At 47.8% G+C, this 20,444-nt stretch overlaps 1 protein-coding gene across 1 annotated transcript; it reads right to left on the bottom strand.

The window, feature by feature from the left end:
- Nucleotides 1-6,736: 6,736 nt before the first annotated feature.
- Nucleotides 6,737-13,627, bottom strand: RMI2 (RecQ mediated genome instability 2). Its single transcript, XM_066379970.1, has 2 exons — nt 13,297-13,627; nt 6,737-7,826 (listed from the first exon to the last, which is right to left on the bottom strand). The coding sequence occupies exons 1-2, from the start codon at nt 13,610-13,612 to the stop codon at nt 7,678-7,680; spliced, it is 465 nt and encodes a 154-aa protein (XP_066236067.1). The 5' UTR covers nt 13,613-13,627; the 3' UTR covers nt 6,737-7,677.
- Nucleotides 13,628-20,444: the final 6,817 nt, after the last annotated feature.

Genomic DNA, 20,444 nt, shown 5'->3' on the forward strand with positions numbered 1-20,444 from the left:
TGAACATAAAAAAGACCGTGCGCACCTGGAGTAGGTCTGGTCTGAGGAGTTTCTCCATAAGCACCATAAAAGCCCTGGCTACCTCCCCGACAATACGGGACCCCCGCTGGCCTGAGATCTGTCTCTGCCACAGCCTGTTGGCCAGGTACTCTTGGGCAAAGGACTTCTCCCATCCCCTGAGCTGCGGTTTTCACAGCCACAGAAGCAATGACACAGTAAAATGAAGTAACACAGGGGAAAGCGTCTAGCAGTTCCTGGAACAGAACTCTTGGTTGAATTTGCTTTCTTTATCAAGAGGGTTAATAATTCTTGTAGGACTGTCTTAGGAAAACAGCTGTGTTAGGCTTGCTCGCGTGCACTTTGCACGATTAGTGCGTGAGCACATGGCAGCACCACGCGTGCATAGCCCACGTGAGGCTATGGGTGCTTGTGCTCAGGACTGATTGCAGATTGCTGCCCACCACTGAGTGGGGTCCTTTTGCTGTTTGTATGCCTGCTGCCGTGAGGGGCGGTTTCCCCTGCCTGTGTGCTTGCCCACCTTCGTGAGACTCCATTAAACAGGAATGGCCCAATGCTTTCTGGTTCCGCAGCTTTTCTACCAGCTGCCCAGACCCAGTGTGAACGTGCCTGGACTCGGCCACCAGCATTACAGACTAGAATTCTTTTTCTCCGACTCAGCTGTCTCTCTCCTTTTCCTCCAGACTTTTCTGTCTTTACCAGTCGCCCTTATTTGTACTTCAGAACACTCTAAAACATTCTAGCAAGCGCCCTCAGCCTGGTTACAAAATGCCTCAGGGGCTTGATTTAAATTTTTACTTGTTGATTTGTTTTGGTTTTTTTGTTTTTAGAGAGAAAGAGAGAGAGAAACATTAATTTGTTGGTCCACTTATTTATGCATTCATTGGTTAGTTCTTATATATGCCCTGACTGATGGGGTATCAAACCTGCAACCTTGGCGTATCAGGATGACGTCCTAACCAACTAAGCTACCCAGCCAGAGCCAAGGTGCTTGATTTAAAAGGTACACTGTGGTGACACAATGGATAAAGCATTGACCTAGAATGCCAAGGTTACTGGTTTGAAACCCCTGGCTTGCCCAGTCAAGGCACATACAAGATTAACAACTACTATAAGTTGATGCTTCCTGCTCCTTCCCCCTTTTCTCTCTCTAAAAATCAATAAGTAACATCTTAAAAAAAAAAAAAAAAGGTACACTTAGGCACGACCTGTATGGGCTTCTTTCATTTGAAAACTGTTGTATGCCACCTGACTGGCGTAGTGGATAGAGCATCCACCTGGGATGCAGAGGACCCAAACTCAAAAGATGAGTGCAGGCTCATCAGATTGAGTGCAAGGTCACAAGCTTGAGCGTGGGATCATCAACATGAACCCATGGTCGCTGGTTGGAGCCCAAGGTGGCTGGTTTAAGCAAGGGGTCATTGGCGTGGTTTGAGCACCCTGGCAAGGCACATCTGAGAAGCAAACAGTGAACAATTAAAGTGCTGCAACTACGAATTGATGCTTCTCATCTCTCTCCTCCCTCTCTCTCTCCCTGTCTCTCTTGCTAAAAATAACCAACAACAGCCTGACCAGGTGGTGGCGCAGTGGATAGAGCCTCGGACTGGGATGCCAAGGACCCAGGTTCGAGACCCCGAGGTCGCCAGCTTGAACGTGGGCTCATCTGGTTTGAGCAAAAGCTCACCAACTTGGACCCAAGGTTGCTGGCTCGAGCAAGGGGTTACTCGGTCTGCTGAAGGCCCACGGTCAAGGCACATATGAGAAAGTAATCAATGAACAACTAAGGTGTCACAATGCGCAACGAAAAACTAATGATTGATGCTTCTCATCTCTCTCTGTTCCTGTCTATCCCTCTCTCTGACTCTCTCTGTCTCTGTTAAAAAAAACCCAAAAAACAAAAAAACCCCAACAACAAACAAACAACAAAAAACCTGTTGTGTGCCAAGTGTAAATTCAAGAACATGTGCCTTTGCCTAGTTCCTCTGTCTTCCTACCTAAAAACCAACCATTCACTGAACCCTCAACTCACTGCCTATATATGTTACACAAGGCCCAATGCTGGGTGGAGACAGAAATAAACACACAGTCCCATCACTGGAGACCCCTCCGATGCAGACAGAGAATGTGCCTATCGACAGGGATCCACACCGAGAAGGGGGCCCTAATTCGATGTCCATGAACCTACTGGGTACCATCCTCTGGACAAATTATCTCCATTTCACAGACTGACCTCCAAGCCTAAGCACAGACAGAAAAGGTCAGAACCAGGTGTGGTTAAGTCTCTCTCTCCTTTATCCTAAGCAGGTAGGGGCCCCTAAAAGATGTCCTTTTGCATAGGCTCCAAGATGTCTGCTAAATGTAGGTCACTATGGCTGAAAATGTATTTCTCCCCCTTATTTTTGCAAACAGGCAGCTGTTCAATGAATTTGGACAGTGGGCTGAAGTTTAGCAACACCAGCCTCAGCAACAGGGGCCATTTGGTGGCTGGACGGACGGATCTCAGGGCCACACCCCTGGGGTTCGAAGACAAACTACACATAGCGTGTCTTCCAAGTCCTTTCTCCCCTTGAACGTTAAATCATACACAAACAGGCGAGACAAAACACAACTACTTCACGTGGTTATTTTTTCCTCTTCCTGCTTTCACCTGCATAAAATTCTTGTGGTAAAACATGAGCTTTACAAGAATATGCAACAGAAAGAATTAGGGAACTCAATGATCCAAAACCAGCTAAAAGAGGGTTTTCGTTTTTTTCTCTCTCTTTTTTCTTCTTCTAATGTAAAGCAGTTCCAAGAAAAGTGAAGTCACAGCCTACGGTGCTTATTTTCAGTTCTTAGAAAAGAGCCAATTTCAAAAGGGAAGCAGCAGGGCCAAGCACACACAGCCAGCTCTTGTCTGGCGAGGGGTGCTTGCTGATAAACCGACTTTGATTTGCCCCAGAATACTAAAACCCCTACCCGAGATGCGTTTTCATTTGGTGATGTCAAGGAGGAAACGCTAGTTAGAAACAGTGAGAGTTATTAATATGCAGGGAAACCACAAGAGCTCAGCGAACACGCTGAGACGGCACACTTCCAGCCGAGCCCCACCCCCACCCCCACCCCCGCATCCCGCCCCCGGGAGCCCTGGCCTTCAGTCGGGACTGTCGGAAAGACACTGGGCTCCCTCCGTTTCCCACCTCCCACACTCTTGCGTTCATTCACGGCCCAGGGCGCAATACCAGCCCAATTGGCAGCTTTCAATGGGGCATTATTTACCAGAAGTCAGATGGGGCAAGCTGGGTAGGATATGGTGCAGGAGGTCCGCAGCAGCCCCGCTCAGTTTTCTAGCAGAAACAGGTTTCAGATGAGGGTTCAGGGTAAGGTCTCACGGGGCCTACCACACACCCAGCTCAAGGGCTACTGCTGGGAACCCTGTAATCCTTTTGGAACAAAGCTTGAACCTAAGAATCCTATAACAGAGGTCCCATGGACTACACGTCAGAATTAAATGTCAGTGTAATCAGAGGCAATTGATCGACCCACAAGCCATGAGGAGCGGAAGGAGACAGGAGGACTGAATGTATAAGGTGTCCTGGAGGGGGTCCTGGAACAGAAAAAAAACATTAAAGGGGGAAAAACTAAGGAAATCTAAAGTATAGACTTTGGTTAATAATAACATCTCAATATTGGTTCATTAATTGTAACAAAATTGGATATGGTACAGTATATGGGAATGCTTTGGACTGTCTTTTTTTTTTTTTTGTATTTTTCTGAAGTTGGAAACGGGGAGAGACAGTCAGACAGACTCCTGCATGCGCCCGACCGGGATCCACCTGGCACGCCCACCAGGGGGCGACGCTCTGCCCACCAGGGGGCGACGCTCTGCCCACCAGGGGGCGATGCTCTGCCCATCTGGGGCGTTGCTCTGTTGCAACCAGAGCCATTCTAGCGCCTGAGGCAGAGGCCATGGAGCCATCCTCAGCCCCCCGGGCCAACTTTGCTCCAATGGAGCCTTGGCTGCGGGAGGGGAAGAGAGAGACAGAGAGGAAGGAGAGGGGGAGGGGTGGAGAAGCAGATGGGCGCTTCTCCTGTGTGCCCTGGCCAGGAATCAAACCCGGGACTCCTGCACGCCAGGCCGACCCTCTACCACTGAGCCATGGACTGTCTTTGCAGTTTTTTTGTAGATCTAAAACTATTCTTAAAAAAATGTTTTTGTTTTATTAAATGTTTTAAAAAAGGCTACTGATGGATATAAGAGCTTAGTATTCCTCCCTGAAACTATCATTTGGTGTCTACATGTATTAGGCACTTATAAAAGTAATTTAAATGTATCTTCATTCATTCCTCACATCAGTGCTTTGAGCACTTATACTCTGCATCTTATAGATAAGGAAATTAAAGCACAGAGAGGTTAGGTAACTTGCTTATAGTCACACAGCAAGTTTAATAATAGAAGAAAGGCTCATATTCAGGTCTTATAGGGCTGCAAAACTCCAGAAATAGCTCAGCAACATTGCCTGAAAATCCCTGAAACTTTGAACATAAACCTGCTCAAAATAAACTTCAAGTGGTCAACAAACCCAGCTCAGTATTAAAAATGATGCATTATTTCCAATTTTCCCATCTTTAAAGGAAAATGCTATCGTTTAAAAACATAGCTAATCCAAAACACTAAAAATACCAAATGCTGGTGAGGATGTAGAACCACAGAAATTCCTATAATGCTGATGAGAGAGCAAAATGGTGCAGCCACTTTGGAAGACAGTGCTATAGACTGAGTATATGTTTCCCCCAAATTCCTGTGTTGAAATGTGGGGACTTGGGGAGGCAATGAAATCGTGAGGGCAGAGCCCTCGAGAATGGGATCAGTGCCCCTCTAAGAGATCCCAGAGAGCTCCCTCTCTCTCTGCCCTGCAAGGACACAGGGGGAGGGAAGCCATCGGAACAGGAAGAGACACCTTGAATCTGCCGGCATGTTGCTCTTGGACTGCCCAGCCTCCAAAACGGTGACGAATAAATTTCAATTATTTTTAAGCTCTCTGGTCTGTGGCATTTGTTACAGGAGACCAAATGAACTGAGACAGATAGTCCGGCAGTTTCTTACAAGGCTAACTAGACTTACCATATGATCACCAGTGGCACTCCCAGCTATTTACCCCAGCAAATTGAAAACATGCCCACAAAACCTGCACACAAATGTTTCCTGCAGCCCCATTAATTATTCTCCCTTGCCTGGCTTGGGGTGGCACAGTGGATAGAGCATTGACCCAGAAGGCCGAGGTCGCCAGTTGGAAACCCTGGGCTTGCCCAGTTAAAGCACCTACAACAAGCAACCAATGAACACCTAAAGTGAAGCAACTAAGAGTTGATACATTTCGCTCCACTCCCCCTTCCTCTCTCTGTAAAATGAATAAATAACAATCTTTAAAATAATTTTAAAAATTAAAAAAAATAACTCCCCCAAACTAGAATCAGATTGCTGTCCTTCAGGAGGTGAATGGATAAACAAAGCATAGTACAACCATATAATAAAAATAAACTGATATCAAGTTCCAAAAAGACATGGAGAAATCTTAAACACTTATCACTAAGTAAAAGAAGCCAGTCTGAATGACTCCAATTATATATATGACATTCTGAAAAAGGCCAAAAAAAGGAAAATTCAGTGGCTGCCAGGTGTGAAGGCGAGGGGTGAGTAGGCAGAGCACTTAGGGTTCTTAGGGCAGTGAAACTATGCCGTACGATATCCTAATGATAGATCAATGTAAAACTCATAGACCTGCATATCACAGAGTGACCTCTAGTACAAATTATGGACTTTAGTTAATAATTTATCAATGTTGGCTCATCAATTAACAAATGTATCTCACCAATGCAAGATGTAATAATAGGAGAAACTGAGGGAATATACAGTAACTATGTACTTTTTTTTTTTCTATAAATCTAAAGATGCTCTTTAAAAACTCTATTAAAGAAAACAACATACAGCCCTGGCCTGGTAACTCAGTTGGTTAGAGCAGTGGTCGACACACTCCTTAGTCAACAGAGCCAAATGTCAACAGTACAACAATTGAAATTTCTTTTGAGAGCCAATTTTTTTTTTTTTTTTTTTTTTACAGAGACAGAGAGAGGGATAGACAGGGGCAGACAGACAGGAACGGAGAGATGAGAAGCATCAATCATTAATTTTGTTGCATGTTGCAACACCTTAGTTGTTCATTGATTGATTTCTCATATGTGCCTTGACTGCGGGCCTTCAGCAGACCGAGTACCCCTTGCTCAAGCTCAGCAACCTTGGGCTCAAACCGGTGAGCTTTTGCTCAAACCAGATGAGCCTGCGCTCAAGCTGGCAACCTCGGGGTCTTGAACCTGGGTCTTCCACATCCCAGTCCGACGCTCTATCCACTGCGCCACCGCCTGGTCAGGCGAGAGCCAAATTTTTTAAACTTAACCTATATAGGTAGGTATATTCCTTATCGAGGTAGCACCCGCACGTGGTATTTTGTGGAAGAGCCACCCTCAAGGGGCAAAAGAGCCGCATGTGGCTCGCGAGCCGCGGTTTGCCGACCAGGGGGTTAGAGCGTCGTCCTGCTTTACCAAGGTTCCAGGTTCAGTCCCCGATCAGAGCATGTACAGGTATTGATGGACCAATGAATGCATAAATAAGCGGAATAACAAATCAATGCTTCTTTCTTTCTCTCTCCCATCCTTTCTCTCTAAAATTAATAAATAAAAATTAAAATAAAAACACAGCATATAAAGCACTTTATTAGTGGTAGGAGATCAATAATCCAGCAAAACTCTACAACATGTTGGAACAAAACCTGACTCTGTTGATATTTACAATCTAAGGGAAAAAGAGAGTTGAGTAAGAAGCAGAGAGCAGAAACCCAGCATTCACTACAATTACAACACAAACTTATTCCATACCAAAAACATAAGAACTCTATCCCAGGACGATATGCCCCTGCAGTGTCTCACCAAGTTAGGAGGCAGAAGTCACAAGTTGGGTTAAAATGCTTGAAAGTTGTTCTCAATCTTGATTTTAGTTTCAACAAGAAATTTTAAAAGCATTCCAGCATCTCCTGTCACCACCCAAACCTAAGGTAAATGGACCTTAAGGATTGCGTGGCGTTCAAAAGAGAGCTGTGCTTTGAGAGGCCACTGTACCATTTGACTTGCAGACTGGATGTTTGGAACTTGTTGATGGAGAAGACGTGGGGCCATGATGTCATTCTTCTTTCACTCAGTCTCTTTTCCTGCCCATAACCACACTTCAATCACCACGGGCAAAGACTGCGATTCACAGTTTGCATCATAAAATAGGGTTGCGGCGGTAATGGGAAAAGTATCATCACTTGTAAAACTTGAAAAATGTAACGTGAGATTTCGGTGTGCTTTAGAGAGAATTAACATACATATACCAAAATAGGGAGAGAGAACGAAGCTAACATCTGCTTTCCATCAGCCAGCAGTCATCAGAAGCACTGGCAGCAGGGACCGAGTGAACCGGAGCGCCCCGCATTTGGAAATCCTGCGTCCGGACTCCTTGGTGAGCCAAAGCAAAGCTCTCTGAGAAACTTCTGAGAAGTACACATTGAGCAATGTCAGTGAAATCCACCTGGTGTAAGAACCAAAGTCGTTTGAGAATTTCAGTTGTTTTCAACGACATTTTATTTAAGGAATAGTCCTGTGTAAATCTTCTACTTCCAGGGCCCACATGCTTTCATGGACAGGATTATCAGAAAGATCTGTCATCTTCACAGCCTGAAGGCACGGCTCAGGGCTGATGGCCTGAACCACTCCCATCACCATCACATACTTTCCTAGAAGAAAAAAAGGCCATGGTAAATGTTCACTGATAGAGAAAAAACAAAAACCAGTCCTTCGGGGGTCTTAATTTTTTCAGAGAGACAAACTGAACACATTAAATTAAAAATGCAGACAATAGGCCCTGGCCAGTTGCAGTTGGCACAATGGTAGAGCGTCAGTCCAGCGTGTGGATATCTGGGTGGTTCAATTCCTGGTCAGGGCACACAGGAGAAGCAACCATCTGCTTCTCCACCCCTCCCCTCCCCCGCCTCGCAGCCCAGGCTTAATGGGGTCTAGCAAGTTGGCCCCAGGCGCTGACGATGGCTCCGTGACCACTGCCTCAAGCACTAAAAAGGCTCAGTTGCTGAGCAAGGGAGCAATGGCTCAGATGGGCAGAGCACCCCCTGGTTAGGGGGCTTGCCGGGTGGATCCCAGTGAGGGCGCTTGAAGAAGTCTGTCTCTCTGCCTCCCCTGCTTTTAGTAAATAAAAAATAAATAAATAAAAATGCACAGTAGAGATTAGAATGTCAAGATAATCAGTGATCAAAATATATATACTGTAGGCCCTGGCTGGTTGGCTTAGGAGTAGAGCATCGGCCTGGCGTGCAGGAGTCCCGGGTTCAATTCCTGGCCAGGGCACGCAGGAGAAGCGCCCATTTGCTTCTCCCCCCTCCCCCCTCTCCTTCCTCTCTGTCTTCTTCTTCCCCTCCCGCAGCCAAGGCTCCATTGGAGCAAAGTTGGCCCAGGCGCTGAGGATGGCTCCATGGCCTCTGCCTCAGGCACTAGAATGGCTCTGGTCTCGACAAAGGAACACCCCAGATGGGCAGAGTATCGCCCCCTGGTGGGCATGCTGGGTGGATCCTGGTCAGGCGCATGTGGGAGTCTGTCTGACTGCCTCCCCGTTTCCAACTTCAGAAAAATACCAAAAAAAAAAAAAAAATACACACACACACACACACACACACACACACACACACACACACACACACACACACTGTATTGACACCAACATTTAACCTCAAGGATGACAACTGTATCGTCTTTGGTTTCTGGTTTTCAAATGTTAAAAAATAAAAATTTCGCCTGACCTGTGGTGGTGCAGTGGATAAAGCATCGACCTGGAAATGCTGAGGTCACCGGTTCAAAACCCTGGGCTTGCCTGGTCAAGGCACATATGGGAGTTGATGCTTCCAGCTCCTCCCCCCCTTCTCTCTCTCTGTCTCTCCCTCTCCTCTCTAAAATGAATAAATAAAAAAATTTTTTTAAAATTATTTTTATTTATTTATTCATTTTAGAGGAGAGAGAGAGAGACAGACAGACAGACAGAAGGGGGGGAGGAGCAGGAAGCATCAACTCCCACATATGCCTTGACCAGGCAAGCCCAGGGTTTTGAACTGGCAACCTCAGCATTTTCAGGTCAACGCTTTATCCACTGCGCCACCGCAGGTCAGGCAAATTTTTAAAAAATAAAAATAAAAATTTCAGCAAGCTATCATCATGCACAGAACAATCATGCCCAAGGAATGGAAGAGACTCACATCAGAATCTGAATTATAATTAAACAGACTGCTCCCAAGAAGGGGCAGGAAACCCAAGTTTTTCTTTTGTCCTCCTTCCCTGCTCAGTGCCACAGAGTAATGTGACTGGTCTCAGTGCATGGGACCAGTCCTCTTTCTGCAAAGACACCCACTAACAGTCCCAGAGCAAGTCCAACTTTCCCTCAATGTTGCCACAAGAGCTGGGCAGACTACAGCACCCCCATGCTGCCCCACTGTTCCAACTGCCCAGGTCAATCCTTGCCACCTCCCGCTGTATCCCATCCACCAGCTGGGCACACAAGCAAATCAACAAGAGCAGGGTCAGGGTGATCTAATGACGTATTAACTGCCACTCTTCCCATTCCCGTGGGGAAGTGGCTCTCCTTGAAAGCAAAACTTGGCAGGTCTTAACCACACAAAAGTCAATTGTGTAAAAAACCCCAAACACAGCAGGAAGGGCAGGCAGGCTGCCAGCCCCCACTGCATGCCCCTTTGAGGTCACTTTAATCACAGTGCTTCCAACAGTAGGGCTGAGTTTGCCTGCAGCCCAAGGGCTCTGACTGAAGAAAGCCCGGCAAGCTGACACCTGCCCCTCTGGTTTTCAACTGACAGGAGGTACAGTACTTAGGTTTCTCTGAACTCATCTCCAGATTCTACTTGAGCAAGTAATGTGTGATTCCTCGGAGACAAAGGCTCATTGTAAAAATGCCCTTGCCATACCCTCTGAATGGCCCTAAAGTGCTGGTAGAGATTGTACCCTCAAAGAAAGAATGACTAAAGACCCAGGAATGAAAGAATAGGCCCGAGGAAACCCTAACCAGGAGCAGGTAATAGGAGGCCCACTACAAAGGCACCCACAAAGAGGGCTGGGCTCAAAGGCATGCATGCTTTCCTCCCAAGATCAGACAACCTGGTTACTGGTCCTATTCAGTCCACCCATACCTTCTCCCCCCACCCCTCCCAGTGTTTCTCCACTGGCTGCCCTTCCCCTCCCTTTGGTCAGGCCTTCATCCTCTGGCCACTCCAATGGCTTCCTGCCGGTCTGATTGCAGCCACCTCCTCTTCACAGCCATCCCTGTGGCACTGCAGCAGCAACCTTTCTCAAACGTAGCTCGGGCGCCCAGAACCCTCTGACCACAGTGCAGTCTCAGTCGTTGTCTGTTTCTCCCCTCTGGGCCTGCAGACTGGGAGCAACTGGAGGGCAGGGAGAGTTCTGACTCAGTTCTGCGTATGCAGCACCTAACATTTACGGAATCAACTGCTGGCCCTTCCAGAGAAGGAAGCAGTGGGGTACAGCACCGATGCAATGAATACAGCTAGAGGCCACCCTGAAGCAGGCGGTCCTTCCAGAAACAACTCAGCAGGATGGCAGCCTCCCACCCTTCACTGCTGCCCACATTCTGCCGCAGGCTTGCCATAGGCACGGGCTCTCTCACCTCTGAGCCTTTGCACATGCTATTTCACGGCTCTGGATAATCTCTTGCCTCAAACAGGCATATGGTGACCAACTATTCTGGTTTTATTTATTTATTTATTTATTTATTTCTGAAGCTGGAAACAGGGAGAGACAGTCAGACAGACTCCCGCATGCGCCCGACTGGGATCCACCTGGCATGCCCACCATGGGGCGACGCTCTGCCCACCAGGGGGCGATGCTCTGCCCATCCTGGGTGTCGCCATGTTGCGACCAGAGCCACTCTAGCGCCTGAGGCAGAGGCCACAGAGCCATCCCCAGCGCCCGGGCCATCTTTGCCCCAATGGAGCCTTGGCTGCGGGAGGGGAAGAGAGAGACAGAGAGGAAGGCGCGGCGGAGGGGTGGAGAAGCAAATGGGCGCTTCTCCTGTGTGCCCTGGCCGGGAATCGAACCCGGGTACTCCGCACGCTAGGCCGACGCTCTACCGCTGAGCCAACCGGCCAGGGCCTATTCTGGTTTTAAAACTGAAAGCCCCTGTATAAAATGAGTAGTGAAACTGCCATTTTTCAGAGCATTTTCTCAATCATTGGAGATTTTGCTTCCCAGCAATTGTCATGTTTGGCTCAAATAAACTCTTAAACAAACAAACAAACAAACAAAGAAACCTAAGCGAGAGTCTGTCTTTCTGTCTCCCTGCTTCTCACTTCAGAAAAATACAAAAAAATAAAAATAAAAAAATAAAAATCTGAAGGGAAAAAACATAAAACTAAAACAAAAAAATCCACTGCAAGTCCCGCAGCCCAGGACCCCCTAGTCCTAGGCAACGTGGGAGGGTTGCTCCCTCCAGGTAACTCCAACACATCCTTCAGGGTCACCTCCCCCAGGAAGTCTTCCCTAACCCTACAAGCTTGACCCGTTGTTCTTCCTCTGCTCCCCTGGCCATCTGTGCTCAAGCCTAGATATTACTGTGTCCTAGTGGCCTGTTTACGTACCTGGCGCCCTGCCTACAGTCAGCAACTAGGTTTTGTCAATCAAGACTTGGTATTAATTAACAAGAGGAAATATCATGGCCCCTGCCTGCGGGCATTCAGACAGTGGGTAAGTCCAACAGGTTCACCAATGCCCATCAGTTTAGAGGCTAAGGTACCTACTGGTGCCAATCTCATGCCAGGGCTCGTACCTGCCATGGGAGGTAACAAGCAGCTCAGGTTACATGCCAGGCCAAGGGTCAGCAAACATTTTCTGTAAAGGGCCAGAGAGTAAAATATTTCAGGCTTGGCAGGCCATACGGTGTCTGCAGCAAGTACTCCAGTCTGCAGGTGTAATGTGGAAACAGCCCTAGATACGACATGCGTTGTGATAAACTTTACTTATAGCCTCTGACACTTGAATTTCATATACTTTTTGTGTATCATGAAATCATCTTTTGATTTTTTCAATTGACATTTGAAAATGTAAAAATCATTTTTAGTTTGTTGGCCGTGAGAAAAGAGGCTGACTGTAGCTTGCTGACCCAGTGCCAGACTAATGCTGCAGCAGAGGGCAGAAAGGGAGACTTAACAATGGGGCGGGGTCTGGGGCAAGAAGGAAACAGGCATACTTTTTAGTAAGGCACAATGGTCACAATTTTTTGAACCTCAACATGAGCCAGGAGCTGTGTGAAGGCCTTTTATATATTAAACCCACACAACTGGCAGAAATTACGAGCCCTTTTAGACAGAGGCAGGACAGGCCCAGAAAGGTTAAGATAAGTGCTGTAGGCAGCTCAGCTGGAAAGGGGCAAAGCAAGGAATTCAACCTAATGCTGAAGATACGCGCAGCTGTCAGAAAGGCAGTCCTGACAGCTCCTTAGCAGTCAGGCCTACTGGTTCTCAAAGTGTGATCCCCAGGCCAGCAGCACACCTCTGAGCTGGTTAAAGATGCACATCTCAGACCCAGCCAGACCTACAGAAACAGAGCCTGGGGGTGGAGCCCAGCCCTGAGATTTCACCCCCCCACCCCCCCCCCACCCCCGCCCCAGGGGCGGGTCCGATGCACTCCCTAGTTTGGGCGCCTCTGGTTTAAAAGAGGCAAACTTTAGGGACCTACAGACTAAGGCAGTTCCATGGAGAGGTGCAGGTGGGGCTCCCCATTCTGAGGGGTGCAGGAGGACTTATGAGAATAAGGATAAACAGACATTTCTTAGTATTTCCCAAAACTCGATGGGAAAAGGGTGGGGGGAGCACCTCCCGGACAGGGGCTTGTTACAAGTACAAATGCTAGGGGGGGTACGAATACAAATGCGGGGGGGGGGGCACTTCCCTAGAGATTATGACTAGGTGCTCTGGGGGAGGTAGGAACTGGCATTTTAAAAAATCGGCTGCTGGTGACCTTTATCATCAGATTAGCTTGGGTAACGCTTGGCTGGAGTTGGAACCGGAAGGAAGGGTCCTGAGGCGGGGAGCCGGCTTTGGCAAGGGCTCGGAGGGACGCCCCGGCCCTGCACGCTGGCTGCACAAAACAAGGGTCCGCCGAGTGGACTCTGGCCATTACCTGGGGCGAGGCAGGGTCGCCCGCGGGGCACCCGCTCCAGGCCGCACACCGAGAAGGCCCCGGTCGGGTCCCGCAGCCGCGCCTGGCCGCTGCCCGCCGCCACCACTGTGCCCTGCATCCACACGGCCGTCAACTCCAGCGGCCCGCGACCCGCCGCCGCCCGGGACAGCCGCCACGAGCCCGGGCCGCCTTCCACGTTGCGCCGCAGTTGCTCCGCTAGCACCTTCAGCGGCGGTGACGACGGCACCCTCACCGCCGGGGCCGCGGCCGCGACCGGACCGCGGCGGGAAAACGAATCTGCTGCCGCGGCCGCCATTGGGTTTGGCGGCCGCTTTCCCGCCAACTTTGATAAGCAGCGAGGCCCGGCCGACGGACGCCAATTAGGGGTGAGCTGGCGGAACTGGCCAATGGTGTGTCGGAAGGCGGGGCCTCCCGGCTGAGCGCCCCGCCCCCAGCCGCCAGGAGCGCGCGTGCGCACATAAATATACGAGTCCCCCAAACTAGAACGAATGGATAAAATGGATTAAAAGAGAATAATTAAATGGAGTGTGGTAAAGAACTCCTTGTTTAACGCACCTCAAAATTTGGCGTGCATGCAAATCACCTGGAGAATGTATTTATCTTTATATCGCCCCGCATAGGAGTGTACTCGGAGGTTAATACTGAAAGGAATGATGAATCCATGTTTATTGGGAGTGATCAAGAATCAGTCAAGAGAGAAGGCTGGGAAGAGGGACAGGGACAGCTAGTAAAATTGCCCTTCCTTTTATTGTTTTATTATATTTTAATGACAAAATACTTTAAAGTTAAAACATATATTACTATATTTTTTTCACACAAAAAAATGCACATCCATTGTTGAAAATTTAGAAAAGGAGATATAAACTAAGAAAAAAAATTGTAAAAATCATTCAGATATAGCCACTGTTAACATTTGGGTGTATCATCATCCAGGTTTTAAAAACATATGGATATATCATTTTCATATACAAATACTGTTTTGTATATTATTTTCACTTACTAATAAACATCTTTCCATACTTCCTCTTGAATGACTGCACAGTATTCTATTTGTCTCATCACCTACCTAACCAATATGCTAGAGTTGGACATTATTTTGCATTTTATAAAATTGCTACTGTGAACCGACTTAAAAGCTAAATCTGTGTACATGTTTTAGATAAATTCCTAGAAATGCAATTGCTCTTTAAATATCGGAAGTCCTCAATCAACAAAACCCACAAATCCTAAACCCATCCTTAAAGTCACAAGACCAATCCTCCTGACTCCCAGGGCTTCCTGCAATACAGGGCATACAGAGCATTCAGCAACAGCTTGGTTTTTATAAAGCAGTTAAGACATACTGAGCCAGGCCCTATCCCTAAGAGCTTTATAGGGAGTATCCTATGGACCTCTAAAGATTCTATTCTACATAGATGAGGAAACAGGCTTGGGGTGGCTTGCCCATGGTCCTCTGGCAATAACCTCTGTGAGCTCCTAGCCTGTACACCTCAATCCAGAGCTGCAGAGTAACCAGGCTCCTGGTTTGAGAAGGGAGCAGGGACATTGACCAAGAGAGAATCCCACACCTTCGTGACTAGTGTGTCCCCATTCGCCTTCCCCAAAGCACTTGAAGGTCAGAGAAGTGATGGAGAAGGGAGCTGGGGTAAAGACAGAGGCTCTCAGACCTCTTGTCTGAGCCTGGGAATATCCCACAATTCTCTGGCCTTCAAATTTATACACACACAGTCACGCTCACACCTCAAGCCCCATGCCTTGTTGCTGGCAGAATAATCTTTCCAAAACATGAGTCTGAGCAATATCAGTGCTTGGTTTGTAACCTCCTGATGGTATAATCCATATGTCTGGAATGTGAGCATTCCAGGCAGAGAGAACTGCACATTGGGAGGGCCCAAAGAGGAGTGAGAGAATGGGAACATTGAGCAAACTGCCAGTAGTTCAGAACACCTGGGATGCAGACGCAAATGAAAGAGCGCGATGGACAAGGCTGTACCCACATAATCTTATTCCTTACCCCCATTTTTCAGGTGATGAAACTGAAGTTCAGGCCAATGACAAGCTTAAGGTCACGTGACTGATGAGGTGTACAGCCAGGACTAAAAGCTAAGTCTGTCTGACCCCAAACTTCATGCTCCTTGAACCACACATACCATCTTACTGTCCACACTGTCGCTCTCTTCCTCTGTATCTCTGTTCATGTTCCTCCCTGCCTGACATGCCTTCCCTCCAGTCTCTCCCAACTGAAACTGGGCTCAGCCACCAAGTGCCTGCCACCACCAAGACTGCTTCTCTTCAGGAAGCCACTGTTGGTCCCTCCCTTCCAGACCAGTGGGCTGACACCCCTCATGCAGGTGTCTCAATGTTAGCCCTATTTGGGGCTGTCCTATGTGCATTTAGGATGTTGAGCAGCACCCCGGGCCTCTACCCACTAGATGCCAGTAGCATCCTCAAGTTCTAGCAACCCAAGTGCCAATGACCCCGCAGGGCTAAATCACCCCCACCCCTGCCCGTGGAGAGCCACTGCTCCAATCTATGATGCTCACTGCAGTGTCTCAAACCATAAATACTTGAAGCTGTGTCCAGCTCACCAGCTCGGCCAGCTAGGCCAGGGGTCCAAACTCAGATGCCAGCAGTAGCCAGGCAGGTGACCCTGGTGTAGCAGTGACAAACTGGCCTTCATGTGCCCCAAATACAGAGGCCAATCACACCCAGCCAATAATTGCCACACTCAGCCAACGGGCCCAGTGTTGTCGGGTTGGCTTTTTCAAGACGTTTTAATGTGCAATTTCTGCATTTAAAAAATCGTTGGCAACCTATTCAAGTGTAAGACAAACAAAGACCATGTGCCCCTGAAAGCCCTCTGTGGGTGACTCAGGCCCCTGGGCAGGCGGCCTATAAATGCAGCCCCTAGAATGGGAGCTCTTCTCCCGCTGCCTGGGCAGCCTGTGTGTTAATTAACGTGTTGCTCCTAGAAACCTCCTGAAAAGTGTCCAAGGGCTGCTGGGTTTCATCAGCTCCCAGAGTTGCAAAACTGGAGTCTTAAATTGTTGTTGTGAGCAGACAACTGGGGTCTGTTGACACCTGCTGGGGAGACTGCCTCCATGGAAGATTATGTCTCTCCGCAGCCACTACCCCCACTTTGGGCCTGAAACAACCCCCGGGCCCCAGCTTCCTAGCGAGATCAAAGCGGCCTGGAAAGGGGATTTCCTGCCACCTGAGAACAAAGGTGAGGCGAGGGGAATTCTGGGACTTGGCCTCACATTCAACCTCCCCATTTACCAGTTCCCAGGCAGATCAGGTCTGTTTCTGGTTGCCTCAAACAAAAACCAAACCCTACCACCCTAAGAAGAGGGGTTTGTTCTGGAAGGGTATGCATGCAGTGCTATCTTCAAAAACAGCAGCAGTTAGCTGAGCGCCTACTGTATGCTAAGCCCCATGCCAGGTGCTTCATATGCAGACTCTCATGGCAATCCTAAAAAGAAAGTGTTTTTCTTAAGCCAATTTTAAAGCTGAAGAAATTGAGGCTTGGAGAAGTGATGCAACCTGCCCAAGACCACACAGCTGGTAAGAGGTGGAGCCAGGGATTCTGGTCCCCACCACAAAGGGTCCCTCTCAGGCCCCCAGGTGAAGGGGCCTCTTATCCACTATCCTGGGTGATCACCAGGGAAGAATTATAGATATATAGATATACCGATAGATAGATAGATAGATAGATAGATAGATAGATAGATAGATAGGCTGTGTAAATGTCTGCAACTTTCTTTGAAGTGCAACCCAAGGTAAGGGGGATGGGCATGGTGGATAGAGAGGAGACAGGTGGCTAGAGATGCCATAAGGTGAGTAAACTTCATTGTGGAATCTAAATGGTGCTCTCATTCATGTTCACTGCACAACTTTTTCAATAACACAGTGTCAGGGGTGAGTCAGACCCTAAAGTGATTCTGAAGCCAGGGCTGCTTACTCTTCACTGATGCTTTCCCCCACCCAGTGACAAGCAGGCCTCCTATTCCGTCACTCACATAACGTCACCAGGAGGTCACTGGACAGACCGACACTTCTTGGCCTCTGGTTCCCATTTTTCTTTTTTTTTTCTTTTTTTTTTTTTTTTTTTTACAGAGAGAAAGAGTCAGAGTGAGGAATAGACAGGGACAGACAGACAGGAACAGAGAGATGAGAAGCATCAATCATTAGTTTTTTGTTGCGCATTGTGACATCTTAGTTGTTCATTGATTGCTTTCTCATATGTGCCTTGACCACGGGCCTTTAGCAGATCGAGTAACCCCTCGCTTGAGCCAGAGACCTTGGGTCCAGGCCAGTGAGCTTTCTTTGCTCAAACCAGATGAGCCTGCGCTCAAGCTGGCGACCTCGGGGTCTCGAACCTGGGTCCTCAGCATCCCAGTCCAACGCTTTATCCACTGCGCCACCGCCTGGTCAGGCTGGTTCCCATTTTTCTTGACTCCAAGCCAGAGGATGGAGTCCTCCTTTCTACAGGCCCCAGCCATGGAAACTGCAGGCCAAGGCCAGGGTGGGGAGAGGTGAAGTTATAGGCCTCAATGGCCAACACTCCTGGGCCCCCTGTACCAATAAAGATGCCTGCTTTTCCATGCACACTCAAGGTGACCATCCCTACTTCTAGCTTTGTGGAGGAGCCTCTAAGCAAAACCCACATTTTGGAAGTAAGAGCCACCATTCCAGGCTAATAATAACCACAGCAGCTGCTCTGGCCATGCGTGGTGCCACCTGCTGTGTCTATGTCTGCTCATTTCATCTCCAAGCCCCACCGGGGACCGCTACAGAGGAAAACCTGAGGCTCGAAAGGCACTAAGCCTACAGCAATCAAACCCCTGTGGTCATGCAGGATTCAGATGCAGGAAGGCTGTAGTGCAGGTCTGCAACCTATAATCAGCCCTGACCTTGTAGTATCTATTTTTTCTGACACTGTGTTATTGAAAGAGTTGTGCAGAGCCCACCATTTAGACTCTGCAATGAACAGTTTACTCACCTTGTTTCATCTCTAGCCACCTGTCCTCCCTATCCACCCATCCATCCACCTGACTTACTATTGTATTTCAGAGAATAAACTCATATATCTATGGCCAATTGCTTTTTGATAAGGGTCAAGAAGATCATTCAATAGGAAAAGAATAGAATAGTCTATTCAACAAGTGGTGCAGCCCTGGCTGAGTAGCTCAACTGGTTAGAGTGTTGTCCCGAGATGCCAAGGTTGAGGGTTTGATCCCTGGTCAGGGCACATATAAGAGGCAACCAATGGCCTGACCTGTGGTGGCGCAGTGGATCAAGTGTCGACCTGGAAACACTGAGGTCATGGGTTTGAAACCCTGGGCTTGCCTGTTCAAGGCACATATGGGAGTTGATGCTTCCTGCTCCTCCTTTCTGTCTGTCTGTCTGTCTGTCTCTCTCTCTCCTCTCTAAAATGAATAAATAAAAAATATTTATAAAAAAAAAGAGGCAACCAATGAATGCATAAATAAGTGGAACAATAAATTGATGTGTCTCTCTCTCTCACCCTCCCTCTTTCTCTCTAAAAATAATAATAATAAATAATCTGTTGCAGAACACACTTAAAAACAACAAATGGTGGCCCTGGCCCGATAGCTCAGCTGGTTAGAGCATTGTCTTGAAGTGCAGAGGTTGCTAGTTCAGTCTCTGGCCAGGGCACATACAGTAGCAGATCAATGTTCCTTTCTCTCTCTCTCTCTCTCTCTTTCTCCCTTCTTCTCTCTCTCTCAAATCAATCAATTAAATAAATAAATAAATAAGACAAATGGTGCTGAGACATCATGCAAAAGAAGGAAGGTGGACCCCTACCTCATGCCATATACAAAATGGATCAAAGACCTACATGTAATAGCTAAAACTATAAAACTCTTAGAAAAATACATAGGAATAGATTTTCATGACTTTGGATATGGCAATAGAGTCTTAAAAATGACACCCAAGCCTGACCAGGTGGTGGCGCAGTGGATAGCATTGGACTGGGATGCAGAGGACCCAGGTTTGAGACCCCGAGGTCACCAGATTGAGCGCGGGCTCATCTGGTTTGAGGAAAAAAAAAAGCCCACCAGCTTGAACCCAAGATTGCTGGCTCCAGCAAGGGGTTACTTGGTCTGCTGAAGGCCCGCAGTCAAGGCACATATGAGAAAGCAATCAATGAACAACTAAGGTGTTGCAACGAGCAATGAAAAACTAATGATTGATGCTTCTCATCTCTCTCCGTTCCTGTCTGTCTGTCCCTGTCTATCCCTCTCTCTCTCTGAAAAAAAAAAAATGACATCCAAAACACAAGCAGCAAAAGGAACAATAAATTGGAGCTAATAAAAAATTAACATTTGCACATCGAAGGACATTATAAACATTATAAAGTGAAAAGACAATCTACAGAATGAGAGAAATATTTGCAAATCATATGTTTGATGAAAGTTCAGTATCCAGAATACATGAAGAATATTGGCACTCGACAACAAAAAGACAATCCAATTTAAAATTGTGCAAAGGCCTGACTGGTGGTGGTGCAGTGGATAGAGCATTGACCCAGAACACTCAGGTCCCTGGTTTGAACCCCAAGGTTACCAGCTTGAGTGGGGGATCATTGACATGATTCCCAAAGTCTCTGGCTTGAGCCCAAGAGGTTGCTGGCTTGGGCCCAAAAGGTCACTGGCTTGAGCCCAAGGTTGTTGGTTTGAGCAAGGAGTCACTGGTGTGCCTTGAGCACCCCTCCCCCATCAAGGCACATATGAAAAGCAATTAATGAACAACTAAAGTGAAGCAACTACGAGTTGATGCTTCTCATCTCTCTCCTCCCTCTCTTTCCCTTCCCCTTTCTTGCTCTTGCTCCTTCTCTTTAACAAAAAATATGTGCAAAGGACTTGAATAGAATTTTTCCCCAAAAGAATAAACAAATGGCCAATAAGTACATGAAAAGATGCTCAACATTGCCCTGGCCGGTTGGCTCAGTGGTAGAGTGTCGGCCTGGCGTGCAGGAGTCCCAGGTTTGATTCCCAGCCAGGGCACATAGGAGAAGCGCCCATCTGCTTCTCCATCCCTCCCCCTCTCCTTCCTCTCTGTCTCTCTCTTCCCCTCCCATAGCCGAGGCGCCATTGGAGCAA

This window comes from Saccopteryx leptura, chromosome 4 (genome assembly GCF_036850995.1).
Source record: "Saccopteryx leptura isolate mSacLep1 chromosome 4, mSacLep1_pri_phased_curated, whole genome shotgun sequence".
NCBI classification, from domain to species: Eukaryota; Metazoa; Chordata; class Mammalia; order Chiroptera; family Emballonuridae; genus Saccopteryx; species Saccopteryx leptura.